Raw genomic sequence first — 17207 nt, forward strand, 5'->3', positions numbered from 1 at the left:
TTTCAACTTGTTGAATCAAGATAATGATTTATTATCTTTCCCGTAACATAATAATGTTCATACATTTACGCTTACGCTCTTGACTAAATAGGTTTTCCCCCAGCTTTGCTTTTATTTCGACACCTGGCTCAGTACAAACAAGTCTCAGCTCTCTATACTAAGTGCGGAGAATTTACGCAAGCTGCAGCACGCAGGGAGGTGACGTAACATGAACACGTGGGTTTGTTATTACAGGAAGTAAAGATGGCGGCTCAGTCCCTACTCTCAGAGTCTGTGATCGGATGGTCAATTTTCACAGTTGTTCTCCTGGTAAGCACATTAACATCACTTTTGGTCCCGTTGTAAATGACGGAATTGTTACATATTTTAATTAGACGCGTTTTCCCGACGATTAATTCGGTTTTATATTGTGCTATCTACGCAATGTAGCTTCAGCGTATTAACGTCACTACTGGCTTTGGATTGGCTTTAGCCATGACACACTTTCAGGCTCTTTAAATGTTCCGTTGATGGACTTGGTATTTGTATTTAAATCGTTAAAGACACAACAATATGAAACGTCGCAGTTTCACGAACGAACCTGTGACTATTCATGTTTAATTGTTTTATCACATAACAAAATATGCGCCTGTGGAGGACCTTCGTCAAGATTTAGGCGTTATTTCGTCTGATGTCATTCACAGTCACACCACTGAGAAAGGAATGCATTGTCGTGAACAAATTACCTTTGTATCTCTGCCCACTTTTCAGAGCGCTCTCATCTCTTATTTGGATGCAAAGCCTGCGTCATTACCTGGCAAAACAAGCAGCCAGAGGCTTAAAGCTGCGGGCCTTTAATTGATTGATCTTGCCCGTGAATGGCAGACCTTGATATTAAGTAGCTGTTTTTTTGCAGCGTCCTCACTTGCAGCAGTTTGTGTCTAGCATACGACCTTGCAATTTTGAAGGTTTAAATTTAAAGCCTGGCAAAATTTCTCTCTCTTTTTTTAATTGTGGGGTGTCTGTTGTTACCCTAGTAGTTTAAAATGGTGTCACTGGATTGTTTAATTTACTTAAACCTACGTAAAAGTTTTTTTTAAATGTAATTTCTAAAAAAAAAAAAAAAAAAAGGCATTTCTGCTTTGTATTAATCAGTCACTCTTTTGTTTTCTTTTAAACCACAGTTTTGTTACTGATCCTGGAAAATTGGTTTAATATTTTCTGATCAGTTGGCTCTGAACAGCTTCAGATAGGCTTCTCTGTATGTGTAGAAATATGGGCTCCCCACTGGTTTCAACACTTTGATAACATTTCTTTCTAATTTCTACACTGATATCCATGCACTTTTGCAACCTGAAAGTGTGTCTGGGTACAAGGTCAAACCCCTGTCTTCTGAATAAAGTATGATTACATTGAATCTTCCAGTTTCCTTACATTTTTTACTGGATTCTAATAAAATAATAAAAATATCTGCTGCTTGAGTCCACTATCATATCTGGAATTTGTATATTTTTCAAAATGCTGATGCAGTACTATCACCACTCTTGCTGTGTTATTTACTCTGTCTCACAAATTTGACCTTAAGTCTTGAAAATCTGAGTCTTTTCAGTTATTTTAGTTTTAATTTAAAAATAAAAATACACAATGTTGTTTTGGTTTATTCCTAATCATGCACATCCCACATGTTCCTTGACATTTCTTCTTTATTCACTGCATTTCAATGTTTTTTCACATTTTCTCATTTTTTTATGTTGGTTCATGTAAATAAATCCTTCTATCTAACATAATTTTTTCCTGTTTGATTTGTATTAACTCTTTTGAATGTACATGTGATGGAAGCTAAAAATGAAATTTTGTGCCAATATTTGTTTATTTTGTTTTCTGTGATTTCCCTGAATGTACCGTAATATTTCTGAATCATCTTCACTGCAATTTTTTTCAGGTAATTCTGGCTTTCTGCTGGATCTACATTCGCAAATTTCAGAGTCGACAAGATAGTGAAGTTATTTCAACAATCACAGCAATATGTGCATTGGCCATAGCTTTGATAACCTCGGCTCTCCTTCCAGTGGACATATTCCTTGTTTCCTACATGAAGTATCCTAATGGTACCTTTAAGGTCAGTATCTGTTCTGTTAAGAGCCACTGTAAAATCAGTTTCAAATTGTTGATATTTAGTATGTTCTTAATGAAAAATTGTTCTTAGTTATCTTTTTCTCAAAAAGGTAAACGTTAAATGTATTTCTTAATCCATTATTTTCTTCCTGTAGAACAGGGGTTTTCAAATCCCTTGAGGGCTGGTGTCCTGCAAGTTTTAAATGTGTCTCTGGTTCAACACACCTCAATCAAATGGCTGAATTTGTACACAGTCAAGTTCTCCAGAGCTCTCCTAATGACCTGATTATTTAACTTAGGTGTGTTGAAGTAGAGACACTTTGAAAACTTGCAGGACACCGGCCCTCAAGGCCTGGATTTGAGGATCTTTGCCATAGATTGAACAAATAACCAAGCAAAGAAACTGCTTTGATTGCTGCTTTGTTTATGGTTGAACAAAAAAAAAAAAAAAAAATCTGTTTTCATATTTTTGTCTAACTTATGAAGACACCAATATGTTCTTCAAAATAATTACTGGGAAAAATAAAGAATAAAGGAAATATTGTTTTTTCAATTGCTTTTGAAGATCTTAAAGATTTTCACATTTTTACTTAGCAGAAATTTACTTAAATTTAATTTATCATTTAATATATTCATACTGCAGTTTGTGCTTTAGCTCTGTCTCTGTTTGTAGTTGAAACCAAATGCTTAAATACAAAGTATAAAAAATATATACATTTATTTCTCACTGTCTAAAGTGAGAAATATGTACGACTAAATCTTTCTTGTTTTATGTCAGTTAGGATTATTGTGTGTGGTAAATGCCAGAATAATGAGATAATTTGTAATACTTTCCTCATATTCAGATATGGATATGTACCAACATTACTATTTCTTTTAAACATTATTCTAAAGCCTGAAAGATTGTGTGTTGGTTTTGTATCCTTCTGATTGGTTAATTCACGACATATGAGCTAACTGGGGGTTGTCCCAAAAGCACACAAACACTCTTTGTATGGCATCATGCAAATACCGAGAAAAAAAAATCTGATATCAGAAAGAGCATTGCAGACCTACACTAATGTGGTTCATCTGTTGAAACAACTATCCACAAGTATAAACATCGTGGATATGAATTCTGTGTCCCATAGATAAACATAGTTTGGTGTGAAATGTGAACCCAAGAACAAAAACAACAATCAGCTGATTGCTGAAGATGTTAAGAGTGTCACAATTCACAGTGGAAAACTACTATACTGACATAGATTTGAGAGGAAGAAGCTATAATTCACACAGGAACGAAGGCCCTAATTTCTGAAGACATGTGCTGTTGTCTGAAGAAACTAAATGAAAAGTTTTTGACTTAATTTACCATGTATACTTATTAGCGTGGCAGAAATGGCCTCCTTTCACATTGCTTTAGTCAGTAACTTGTGTAATCTTATGTTTATCTAAATCACATTCTGTCATCCTAAAACTAACTCTTGTCTGTTGTTGTAACATGTTCCCTTTCTATGAAGCTTATAAAAACTTTTTTCTTGTTTTCCAGCAATGGGCTGCAAACAATGAGACAAGAGGACAAATTGAAGCCACTGTGCTGTATGGTTATTACAGTGAGTGTGTTCTACTGAATGTTAATGACAAAACACAATGAATACATGTTGGAGAATAAATAAATATTTACTTTGAATCTATAAAGAAATGTATCCATACAAGAGCTGACATTATATTTTATTTTACATATACAGTACAGACCAAAAGTTTGGACACACCTTTCTAATTCAATGGGTTTTCTTTATTTTCATGACTATTTATAAGGCAAGAAATCCCACTTATTAACCTGACAGGGCACACCTATGAAGTGAAAACCATTTCAGGTGACTACCTCTTGAAGCTCATCAAGAAAATGCAGAGTGTGTGCAAAGCGGTAATCACAGCAAAAGGTTGCTACTTTGAAGAAACTAGAATATAAGGGGTATTTTCAGTTGTTTTACACTTTTTTGTTTAGTGCATATTTCCACATGTGTTATTCATAGTTTTGATGCCTTCAGTGTGAATCTACAATGTCAATAGTCATGAAAATAAAGGAAACTCATTGAATTAAAAGGTGTGTCCAAACTTTTGGTCTGTACTGTAGGTGGGGTATCCTATGTCTTGTGATATCAGCGCTGTGCTGTTTTCGGATTGATGGCCATGCCGGTTCAATTTTAATAATACTTTGTACCCGTCTCATGTAATCATTGTTTTTTGCGAGGTTAGCATACAACATATGGGATTCATGCTAGCATTATATTTTTCACAGTGGTGACTCATTTGCACTCAGGGTTTCTATATAGATCTTAATGGCAGAAGTAGTGCAAAAACAAATCTATTAGTGTATTATAAAATCAGTCTTGACTGAAGTTTTCTATATGAAAGTAAAAAACCATATACAATATGTCTAGCTTGTTTGAAACACTGCAATTCCAGTAGTTAATCTAAAAATCTATATCATGTTTCATGTTGCTATAAGAAAGAATTTGAGCCATAACACTATCTTTATAATTAAAGTAGTAGTTGACTTTTTTTCCTTTTTAAGTGATGTCTTCAGTTTTGACAGAAACATGAACAAACTATATGCAAGAGTACAATAGCAGTAACTTTACAGGCGACCTGCGGTAGCTAAAATTGAATTAAAACCTTTCACTTGATCCACGTGAACTCCAAAGTGAGTGCTGCCTTAGAACTTAAGAAGCTTTAAAGAAAACTTCTTAAGAAGGATTCGTGATTTTGTTATGCTTCTCTGTCTAGGATAGGCGCTGGTGGGTTAGGAAGGGTTTATGTGGACATGGAGATTATACCCATTTATAGCTATTCCCAGAATGGCTGCCTGTGTGAATTTGATGCCATAATTTAGATAAAACTCAGTGCATTTAAAGATGAGGTCAGAAATTAATCATTAGTTTTCTTCAACTGTGATTTAGAAAATTTTGCTTTGGTGAAAATACTGGTAAATGTCAGTTGCTATGTATCCATATTTTCCACTTTTCCACTCTTTCTTATCTCTGCTTCAATCACTCTGTGACGTTTAGCATTTTGGGTAATTTAATTTATGACCAACATAAGTTCATAAGAAATTGCTCAGCACTGCTCAGCAAACAGTCCTTTGCGATATAAATATCGCACACAACAGAGCAGAAATGTCTTAATATAAGATAAACTGCAAATACCAGCATGTATGTTAACATTGTCCAGTGATGTTATCTTAGCCAGAGTTCTTCTGTCTTCCACCACCTGCACTGGGTTGAGAGGGGATTCTAGCACAGAGTTGTCCTTCCTGATGAACTCATCTAAACACTTCCTCTCAAATGTTTTATAAGGTACTACGCCAACTTACTAGCTTTGCTGATGTCAGCTCCAAAAGAGTCTGATCGGACCCTTCATGTAAAGAACATCAGTGTTGTTAGTCCAGTCCAGATTATCATTCAGGTCAACACCTAGGTACTTATAAAAGTCCACTATCTCAATGTTCACTCATTGGTCTCAGTGTGGTGGGTCTGCACCTGCAGAAATCCACCACCAGCTGCTTGGTTTTAGCCATGTTGATCAGGAAGTGGTTCCACTGGCACCAGTCCACAAAGTTCTGTACTCACCTGTGAAGAGGGCGACTATGGCAGCGTCATAGGATAACTTTTGTAGATGCCAGCATGGAGTGTAGTGGACGAAGAGCAATGATGCTAGCACATTTCTTTACCACCATTCTGTCAGAAAAAAAGCCCATTGTCTTTGCATACTGTGGCTGGCTAGTGAGGTAGTCCAGTATCCAATGGGACAGAGAGTGGTCCACAACTGACAGCTCAAACTTGTCGCTTAGAAGCCCTGGTGAGATGATGGTGAAAGCGCTGTAGAAATCAAAGAACGTGATCCTCTTCAGGCCTTTCCAGGTGGGCTAGAGCTCAGTTCAGGAAGTAGATGATAATGTCATCCATCCCAATGCCAGGCTATTAGATGAACTTCAGTAGGCACCAGGAGGTGTAAATGACTGAGGAGCAGCCTCTCAACAGTCTTCATCAGATGTAAAGTTAGTTCTATGGGCCTGTTGCTTCCGAGGTCCTTTGGATGTTTGGTTTTTGATACCAGTGCCACACAGGAGGCTTTGCACAGATATTATTTTTTTCTTCAAGCTCAGGTTGAATATGTTACCCAGGATGCCACACAGTTGATCATCGCTGCACATCAGGAGCCTGGAACTGACACCATCCAGACTTGTAGCCTTTTGCACCTTGATCTTTCATAGCTCCTTCCTCACCTGAAGTGTAGAAAGGGATAAGATGAAGGTAGGGAATGGAGGCGGGAGGGTGGAGTCCTCAGAAATGAAAGGGGTTGATAATGACTGAGAGCTGAGCGGTGTGAAGTCTTGAGAAGAAAATCAGCCAGTCGTCAAAGATGAGGGGATAACAGCAGGAGATACTGGGCTAGGGGAGGGCTGGGTGACTGATCAAACCTGTTTTGTAAGGTTTTCTGTAGAATGTTTAAAAGCTGGTTATTTTCAATAAAATATAATCAGTTTTTTACATTCAACCTGAAACGTTTTAGTGTATTTGTTGTTGTCTCGTATAGATAACCAATTATTGTAATCTATGTATTTATAGCCTTTTGTATACATGCTTTACTATGCTTGTCTTGGAACACCGAAATATTCACATTGCCGTAACTTCAACATGTGTTTCATCAAGTGTACAGTATAACGATGCTTAGGCTTTTCTGATGTTGATTGTGACTGGTTAGAAACTTACTCTTCTTGTGCAGAAAGTCAGAACAACGAAAGAAATCCTGAAATCACAAACTGATAATCAAGATTTGTTGATTGTGATCGTGTAGTTTTGACAGTCACAACCATGGTTTTTGCAATAGGTGAAGGTGAAGTGTCATTTTAGAACTCCTACCTTTCCCACTTGTTGATTTTCCCTTTATTTACGGCCTTCAATAGAAAACATAAAATTACATGCTCCTTATTGGACTTTTTGCTACTTAGTAATGGAATTACAGTTAGCAGTGATCTAAAGATGAATGCTTTTTGTTAACTCACATAAAACATGATTGCCTTTTAAATTTATACCATGCAGGATGTTATTTTTTTATATGCTTTTTACAGGCTTACTCCCAAGGAACGCTAGTCTTTTATGTTGAAACTTAAAGGCAGTTAAAACAGATTTTTTCTTTGATGCAGGTTAGTTCTCCGAAGCATTGGCATATTGTTCCAGTGTTTAGATCTATTTTTTCTCCATGGATGCTGCGATTTGCATGTTTTTCTGTAGCCACATAGCTATAAGTCTCTTAATGGGTTATAAAACTAAACTAGCTTTTGTTTATTATGGCTCTGTCTTGGGTTTAAGTTTCTATCATTGCCTTTTGTCCCTTTAATTGCAGATGTTATTGTTTTCTACATGTGCTTTGATTTGCCATTGTTGCTTCTTAATGTTGTATGCAGCATTTCAGTAAACATTCCATTTTAAAATGTGCTGGTATAAATAAATGTGAGTTAACTTGATTATTCTATATACATCCTCTGGTTGCTTTATATACAGTCTGTAAAGTTATCTTAATCTGCTGTAAGTTTTACCGTAATCCATGTTAATCATCTATCCATCAAGTTTGCTTACATGGTGTAGTTGGAGTAGCTCCTCATTGTTTGCCTTTATTGAGTGGAGGGAGGAATCAGTTTTTGGCACATTTGTTGAGTCTTCAACTATTATGTATAGGATTATGTTTTTCAGAAATTAGTTTTCTGTCATTCCTTAATCTGAATGGCTATTTCACTCAGTTTTATATATATCTTCTGATGTTAAAGGTATATTGCAAATTAGATTATTTCTGCACAAGTGCTAATCATTTGTCCTAGCTATAGTTTGTGGTCTGGTTTGTTTGTCAAACAAGTAAACCTGCTCCAGCTATCTGAACATCTGTAATTTTTGCAACATTTCCATGTTAAATTTCGACAATATTGTAGTTACATTTGTGCTCTACGCTGTGAAGCAAAACTATTAAACTGCCTCCACAGCAAAAGCACAGTTTTTAAGTGATGATGTGCACTTCAGCATTATTTGTTATTATGTGTTTTTTGCTAGGCTTTTTATTTGGGCTTAGAACAAAGCCCCTGGGAAATAATTTGTCAGATTCACTCCTGATATGATTTGAGTTTTTTTTTTCCTCATTAATTTGGTGGCTTGCTAAATCCACACAACTTTGAGGTGCCAGCCGACTTTTCCCATCTGTTTAAAGTGAACATGGAAGGCTGAAAGTAAAATACTTTAACTGACTTTTTTGGTTAAACTAGGGATACAGCTTAAGATGAACAGATTTTAAAAGATATGGCCAAATATTGAAAGTGAGATGACTTGAATCGAGAGTCATAAATGCACTCAAAATGCCATACCGATTAGGAACATAGCACTGCAAGCCCCCACTCCAAAGTTTACTTCCACCCAACAAGGCTCATCCCTTTATCCTTGTAGGAGAAATGGAGTGGTTAAAAGACAAAATCCTAGCAGAACCAAGCTCCTCCTGCAGAGAAAAGCATGTTAAATTTAAACATGCTGACTGACAATCAGTCAGCACCTTTCATACTAAAACAAAAAACAAAAAAACCAAAGTTAACAAAATTAAAATTAAAAACATTAACCACCCCACCCCATCCAAAACAAGAGAACAGAAATGTGCATGTAACATGTAGGGACAGACATACATATATGATTATTTGTGTGATTTATTACTTCATAAGAAATTTGCCTTTAAATCAAGAGCCTGAATCTTTTTACAAGTTCACGGTAAAAAGAACTTATAAAAAGTTATTTTTACAAGTTTTGGTTTTATTCTACTTTGGAAAATATCTGTCAAGGTTAGAATTTATGTGCTGCCTAAATGGAAAAGATTAAATAAATGTAATTATGACCCTGTAAGTCTATTTTTTCCCCAACACCTTTTAAATTTTGTACAAAACCTGACATCATTTTGACATCCCTGTTTTGTCTTTATTTTAGAAGCATCACTTTGATATTTGCCAGTAGGTGGAGACCAACTTCCATGTCAAGCTATGCAGCTTTATTTCCAATCAAGCATTTAAGGTTAAGTTTTCCTCCAGGACACAGCTGTGTCCATTTGTATTTCACAAACAGTGTAATTACAGGGTTGACATATAGTTTTATACGTCCTCTGGTGAAACATGCTTCTCTCCAGAGTCAACTGATTTATATTCACTGACGATCACAGTTAATAAGCATGTGAATGCTCAGTGATTTGAAGAGCTTTTGGCATAATTTACTTACTCTTTGAATTCACATATTGTTTCAGACAGTGGTCTTTCAAGTATGTCTTGTAATTTAATAATGTTCTGTGCATGCACAAAATTATATAAATGATAGATTTTTTCAGCAACATTAACTGTTGCATAATTAGCTACAAGGGGTAGGACTAAAGATGTTTTACTATTGGTTTGGTTTTCCTCAGCACTCTATTCTTCATTTTTACCATCAGTCCCTTTGACCAGGGACATCTCAGGTTGTTATTCTCAGTTGAGATGACAGCTGGGGACATTATTCAAACTTAAGCTTTCTAAGGAAAAAAAACCAAACAAAACTATTTCAACATTTTCAGCAGAGGCACATTTCATTAAAGGGTATTTACAAGGGGAAAAAAAAATTCTATGAAAAATTTGCTCAATTTCTGACAAAACTAAAAACCTCTGGCAAACAAAAATAAAATCAACAGCTTGATTTCTAATAATGTCTAATGATGCTGTAGCGAATGACCCTTTCAAAAGCTGTTATTCAGATTTTTTGGCTAATGTGTCATTCAGTGTTCTTGTAGAGTTACCGTCCATACACACACTAACTATGGGTTGCACTCATAATTTCATGACAATAACTGTCTGTCCCCTGCTAGTTTTTCTACTGATTGTTGTTTTGATACTTGGTATTACACTACATAGATGTTGAGGTATTTTGGGCTTAAATGTGAATGCCTAGCTGTTGAGTTGGAAAGCAGATTTCCATTTTGCTTTCTGAAGATGTGGTTGGAGTTAAAGGATATGGAGACAGCAGAACTTATTTGATTTCAAAGTGAATAATACGTAATGAGAACATTATAAAGTGTTGTTAGCCGGTAAATGATGATTTGTTGATTGTGCATACATATCATATCGTGAATATCTCATGATGTATGGTCAAATTATGAGCATGTGATTGATCAAAGACGTTGATCAACTGAGAGAAAAACGTAAGGAATTCTTAATTCCATATAATAAATCTATTTCTTTATTTAATAAATTGAATATCAAACAAATGCCAGTGGAACAGGTATCTAAATTTAACCTGACATTGGGGACGAATGTCTGCTACAGAGATGTCCACATCCTTTTATACAACATGCTTTTGTGATCTAGCATAAAAGGTTAGCTTTCAAGCTTGAGGTTTGTCCACTTTTACATTTCCTCTGACTTTTCAGTACTTCAAAGCAGTGGTGCATAAGACGCTTAAGCAACAGGGCAAAATACCCTGGGCCTCCTGAATAAATCATTGGCTTTCTCTTTGCCTTGTCTCAAAGCCATTTAAAAAAAGTAGCGAGACAGGAGGCAGTCCTTGTGCACACTACAATAACTTTGTTTTTGTCAATAATAATGTGCCTGCCAACATATGTGGACAGATTTCACTGAAAGCTGGTAGCTTTGTGTCTTCAAAGAATTCCTAAAACTACTGAGAATTTTCTGTTTTACTTTGAAGAGCAGCTTTGGGTGATTCAGAGAGGCCTTCAGTGAAAAAAATAAAAAAATAAATAAAACGTAGTCAAGCACACAAAAGAAATGAAAGGCTATTTTGTAATGATAGAATTAAATGCAGTTCAATTCAGTTTATTTATATTGCACCAATTCACAACAAACATCATGTCTAGGGCTCTTACCAAAATAGTCAGTTTAACCTAGTCATACAAACAGATTCAAGGTAAGTTCCTTTCAACTTGGTCCTAGTCATCAGACAATGAAATCAACTTCTGTAATTGCACAAATAATTCTTTTCTTTAATTAACTAATTAAAGAAAGTGCTGCTTAACTGACTTTTTTAAAAAAGCTCAAGACCTGCTTTACCAATTTATTCTCCCATTTCATAGATACTCTTTGGGAAATTTGGCAGTTTTTACTTCCATTTCCTACCCTTTAACAAAAAAAATATATATTTGGTACTTTGAAAGGTAATATTTTCATAAACATTGGTAGTCATAAAAACATCCAATCATGATGATTATATTAAAAACATATATATTTTCTTCACATTCCGGTTTGGTTGGTTGCTATTTATTGGAAGCAGAACAACAACTTCAAATCATCAGCTGTCAAAGAAAAAACATTTGCTTGTAGTTTTATAAACTGGTGTGTGATTTGTATGAAAAGTATTATGTTTTGAATAAGGGAGATAAGTTGTGATAAACATGCTTTTTATATATTATTATTTTAAAGCTATTTCTATTTTTTTGTTTGTTTGTTTTGATACCTGTCTGGGCTCAGTGACTTCTCAAAGCTCCATATTATGACTACAGATCAAACTCCAGTGCTGCTTAACTGACCTCCACCTATTAGATATTATTAAGTGGAGTAATATCAGATCTCCTTGAGGTTGACTAAGAGTAGGTTATATAAAATGATTTTTAAATTCTTTGCAGTAGCAAAACATCCAGCTTGGTTAGAAAAGACAGAAGATAGAAATTGCAAGGGTGAAATAAAAAAAAAAGTATTTAATGTAAAAGGCTATTCATTTATTATGTAAAACATCTTGTGTGTCATTTTGTATTTTGAAAGAAATTGTAACAAAGAAAATACAAATATTTTTCAACCAGTGATGGAAATTAATAAATATTATTGCATATTTTTCATAAATATTTAAACACAGAGAAGTGTATAACATCTGCTTGTTATTTCAGTAGATTTCAATCTATATAACACACAAACACAGAACCTAAATAAAAGGTTAAGGGCATTCAATTATTTACCACTCCTATTCTGTCAAAGGGATAAATGGGCTACGTTTTAATAGTGATAATGCATTTTTTCCGGCAGATGATCTGCATATAGAGTAACGACTGATTCATAATAATTCAATATGACCTATTCTCTTTGTATGTTAATATTCATGGTGTTTTGATTAATTTTACCCAGTACTTTAACCTCCAGGCATACATCAGCAGCTGCATACTGAGCGTGGTTTGCTTTTATTGGCTTTTGGCATCATCCTCAACTTAGTTTGTCTAGCTGAAAATGAGTGCTAATGGATACATTGGTGAAGCAATGAGCATGTGCATATTGAAAGCAATGCCCTGTCACGATCACAGCTGGCAAAAGGCAAACGTTCTATAACCGCAACATTCATTTTCCTGCAGCAGAGAGAGAACCTTTTCTGGAAATGGTTCATTTTGGAGAGAGAGGTGTTTCTACATGCCTGGAGCACACTTTTTTGTCATTAGTGTGGCCGCTTTGTTGAAGTATGCTACTGATCAAAAATATTAAGCAGTCATTAAAATGATTTTCCTTGTTTCTTTTTCTCAGTGTTCTTATTTTTCATGTATTGGGCTCATATTCAGAACTGAAACTGTTTATTTCTTACAAAACAATTCAACTGTTTATTTCTTACAAAATAAACAGTTGAATTGTTTTGATCATATTTGAGATTTGTGACCAAATGGTAAAGCTGAGATCGTATTAATATCTGTAAAACTTCTCCTTATACAAGCTGTTTAAGTTTGAAGGAAAGAGAAAGCAGTTCTGTAACCTGTTTGCATTCATTTGCATTTGTTTTTGTTGCTTCTCGTGCTAATGATTCACATTATCACCTCAGGGTGTTGAGCAAACCATGCCAAGTGGCTGATTACGTCTTTGTGACATGCTTTTCAGAGAGTTATTTTTGGATTGTCTGGACTGTCTTCCTTGACATCAGTTTGAGGCAAGACAAAAACGCCCCCATCTTAAAATGGCATCCTTCTATGAATGTTTTCTCCTGGTGTATTGCATCCACTTAATATAATAGGTCACAAATTTCAGTGGAGGTAAGCTGTTTTTTTCCTCTGCTGCAGAGAACTTTTTCTTTTGCTATAGTGATGGTCATCTTTGACATGGAGATGGATGCTATGTGCTTTGTCAAATAGGATTAAGCAGTATTAATCCCTGCGATGGCAGGCTAGGTGCTTTACCACATGCTATTTAGGACTAGACAGTCTTCTGGTCCAAACCATAGTGTTTTTTTTTTTTTTTTTCAAATTGTTAACAGATGCAGACATACTTTTCTTACCAACAGAATAATCTGAATAATAGAGAAGGGAATTTGTATTAGGCTGGCAATTTATTTCAGTACGATTCTCAATTTTGTTCTCATTATTTTGAGTAAATGGGTGAAGCCAGGTTTTCTCTCACAAACCTTTTGTTTGTAGGGTTTTTGCTCCTAATTAATATATATTATTTCCAGCAACCTAAGCAATCATATTTCAGACTACACTTGATACATAGCATCTGGTTTTTGTCAAAACCATCAAATAAATTTTAATTTAAAAAAAAAAATTCTTACTGTTTTTAATACTTTATCCAGTATTCCTCCATTGTTAAGCTAATTTTTTTTCCCACAATGACAGGAGTGTACCTATGTAATGTAATTGCAAACATCCTATAGAGGAATGACGAGGCTTTGTGCTAGAAGATCCTGATACTTGCTGCTTTAAGTTGTAGTATATTAAAATTATCTGACTGTCAAATAGCTTTGCAATTTGCCAAATGTTTTTCAATAGATTTAAACACTGCAGAGGGTATGTTAAATGGGTATGTGGCTGTTTTAATGGCATAATTTACCATTGGAAAAGGAAACTGGCGTTTAGTTTTAGTAAATTTTATTAGCAAAATATATTGTGACTAATTTTTGCCCTTTCTTTGTATCCCTGTAGCTCTCTACTCCATAATACTATTCTGTGTCTTCCTTTGGATCCCCTTTGTTTACTTCTACTATGAAGAAAAGGATGACAACAATGTAAACAAATGTTCGGTAAGAATACGCCTTTGTTTCCCTGCATGCAGCACTGCAGCTCACTCATAGGTAGTTTTGAGGAATACATTTTTTTTGTCATTCTACCAGATCTGATCAGTATGTTAATTGTTAACATTCCCAAATTTCTGGCAACCTGCAGACATAATCTTGGAACCTCAGTCTGCTTGTTTGCAATTTTAATTTGATAACGTTTAACCCCTTTGTCTCTTAAGAAGTTCACCCTAAGTTTAGAGGGCAACAAATTTTGTATTTTTTTCTACCTCAGTAAGTTGCTTAGACTATGCTGAATGAAGTGAGGCATTCTTGCAATAATACTATGCAAATTTTGTATAGAATGTTACACACAACCTCTGTGTGGAAAGAAAAAGGCCGACTGACAACTGTTCATGCCTACCAATACTCATGTTGACTGAATCCAACTTTTCTTTAAGAACTACTACTTTGATACGTGAAATAACAGCATTTAAAAGTTTTCTTCTTTTTTGGTCTAGGTTCTAATTAATCATCTACTATATAAGCCAGATCAAATCCACACCAAGTATTTCAGAGAGTAGACTCCATATTTTAAACTGTTTCTATCATCTTATATTCATCATTAGCATATCTCGCATAGCTAAAATCTTTTCAAAGGTCAGAATTTCTAAATTCAGCATGTTTTAAAACAGACAAATGGTGAGAACTCAACAGGATGAAACACATCAACTGTGCCACACTAATTTCAACCTTCCTGTTATCTCTTTTAAACAGGCTTTCTGTCAGCCTAAATAAACCAAAGATGAGTCTAATCAAGTCATAGAAAATACAGTTTTTGTTAATAATTAGTTTCTTACATCATACATTTTTTAAAGTGAGATATCAATCCCAGCTCTGAGATCCGACATCCGAGGTAAATAGAACACAGCAAAAGTCCGACTGGTGGGAGCAGTAATTTATCACACTTACCTCAACACAGAAGTAATGATATCCACTGCTTTGTGATTTAGGATGATTACTTATTTTGTTTATTTTACTTTTAATGAGAGCATCTATATCACTCATTTACCTCATAATCTGCCTCTACTCCCCTCTCTTACAGAGGAGAGGCTGGAGTTGCAGTAGGTGGGTGCTTCACTAAATCTTTTACACAGTGGAATAAAGGATAAGTTTGTTTTCTGTGAATAGTAGTAACTCACCTTTGGCCATAATTTCTAGTTTTTAATCCCATTCAGATGCAACTAAATATGTTGAGTATTTTTATTTTTTAAGCCTCCTTACTAAAATTATTATAAACAATACTGGAATTTCTGCTTGTTTTGGTAACTCAAAAATCAACGTGCGTCCGTAATGCATAGATACGAATAAATATTCCAAGCTTAAGAAGAATTGCTTTTGGTATTTAATGTGACATTATTAGATTTTGCACAGTATAAAACTAGATGACTGCTTACTTGCATAGCTTTTTGTTTAAAGTTCAAGAAATAGTACATTAATAGCCACAGATAATTCTGATTTACAGTCATCAGGACTACCTGTGCCTAATACTGACTTTGTTCACTTCACTAAATACAGTTTAAGTTTGAGATTTTTTATTTTTCTTTGTACAATTTTCAAGTATCTCCTTGTAAATAAATTCCAGGAAATGGAATATGTCATGCAGTTTTTTTAAGCACTTGAGTGTAAAAAGAAAATAAGAATTTGCAACATGATTACAGGAAGAAACAACACAGGGCTGCCTAAAGACCGAGAAGACTGAACTGTGAAAAAGACCCAAGAACATTAAGACATTTAGTAAATGTTTCATGACAGCAGTCTACATTGTTTTCGATACCTCAGTTGAAAACAATTTGCCCATCATGTGGAGCAAAATTTAAGGCAGATGGATCAAAACCAGGTAGTAGTTTGCCTAAAATTCACTGTGATAAAAACATGTTGTTCAGCCTTGTGCCACGTTATTCAGTCGTCTGTTTTAGGTCCTTTTATTTTAATTTTGCAGATGACATTTGTTTTAAACTCCTCTCTTTGGAAGTTTTTCGAGTGAGTGATGGTACAAATCAGTAATTAGTGAGTATGATCTATCAGCCACAGCAATGTACTGCTCTCGTTGCCATGTGTCAGTTTTGAGCTGAGCGAGGCACTTTCTCACAAAGATAAGAAGGTCTTTTGTGTAGGAACTTTAAAAGCACCTTGAATGGCGCCTGGATGTGAAATGCTATCTCCGCAGTCACACTGGATCTACGCCCACTTTGTCTTGCGCGCACTTGCTATAGTCCTTATCTAAATGCAGTCTGAGCTTCTTATCATATTCACAGTGAATGATAATATTTCACTTTATGACCATGATTGACCAATTTAATTATTTCTTACATTACAGCAAGTGAAAAATGCTCTGAAGTACACGGTTGGATTTGTTCTCGTCTGCGTGGCGCTCCTTTTAATTGGGTGAGTTTTAGACACGAATTGCTTCTTCTGCTTCACTACACAACAGGTAAAGGGGGTGTAAATACATTATTGTGTTGATAATGAGAAGAAAACCCTTTCAAACAACTAAAGCAATATTTGTCTGCCCACGATAAAACATCAAGAGGGAAAAAAACACCTCTGTTTACAAAAAGGCATATTTTGTAGATAGGAGTCTAAACTAAGTTTTGTGAATCCTCATACCCAAATCACCTTCAGAGGGAGTATCAGACCTTCCCCTGTGTTGATCTATATTGAATTAAGAAATGTAGTATGTACTGGCGCACATATTCATTCATGTTCTATTTATCTTCAGATTTTACACAGGTTGCTTTCAGTAACACCAGGGAAACTTAATGGATTTCTTTGGGAGCTGTGACAGCAACATAGCTAGAGTCCAACCTGTGCGATTGAATGTGCTCTCTGAACCATAAAATGGGACTTTGAAGGAAAGCTTATTTGCTTTGAGAAATAAAGAGCACATGGCTATACTGTCTCACACATAGAAGTTTAGAAGATACAATGTAGACCGAAGTAGTATAAATGCTCTTTTACTAAATAAACTCTAACTGTTGCCGCTTTATCCTGTCAGTGGTTGGTTTATTGCTCTGAATTCTTATTGCGATGCTGAAATACCAAGAGGTC

General features: G+C 35.1%; 1 protein-coding gene across 1 annotated transcript in view; it reads left to right on the plus strand.

The window, feature by feature from the left end:
• The first annotated feature begins 213 nt into the window (after positions 1-213).
• lmbrd1 (LMBR1 domain containing 1) overlaps positions 214-17207 on the plus strand; it is a 55554-nt gene continuing 38560 nt past the window's right edge. Inside the window, exons 1-5 of the mRNA XM_032553461.1 lie at positions 214-309; positions 1922-2098; positions 3623-3686; positions 14026-14123; positions 16477-16544. Of these exons, the coding sequence (XP_032409352.1) occupies positions 244-309; positions 1922-2098; positions 3623-3686; positions 14026-14123; positions 16477-16544 (473 nt within the window). The 5' untranslated portion in view covers positions 214-243. The remainder of the gene's footprint in view (positions 310-1921; positions 2099-3622; positions 3687-14025; positions 14124-16476; positions 16545-17207) is intronic.

Source organism: Xiphophorus hellerii, chromosome 22 (genome assembly GCF_003331165.1).
Source record: "Xiphophorus hellerii strain 12219 chromosome 22, Xiphophorus_hellerii-4.1, whole genome shotgun sequence".
Taxonomy (NCBI): Eukaryota; Metazoa; Chordata; class Actinopteri; order Cyprinodontiformes; family Poeciliidae; genus Xiphophorus; species Xiphophorus hellerii.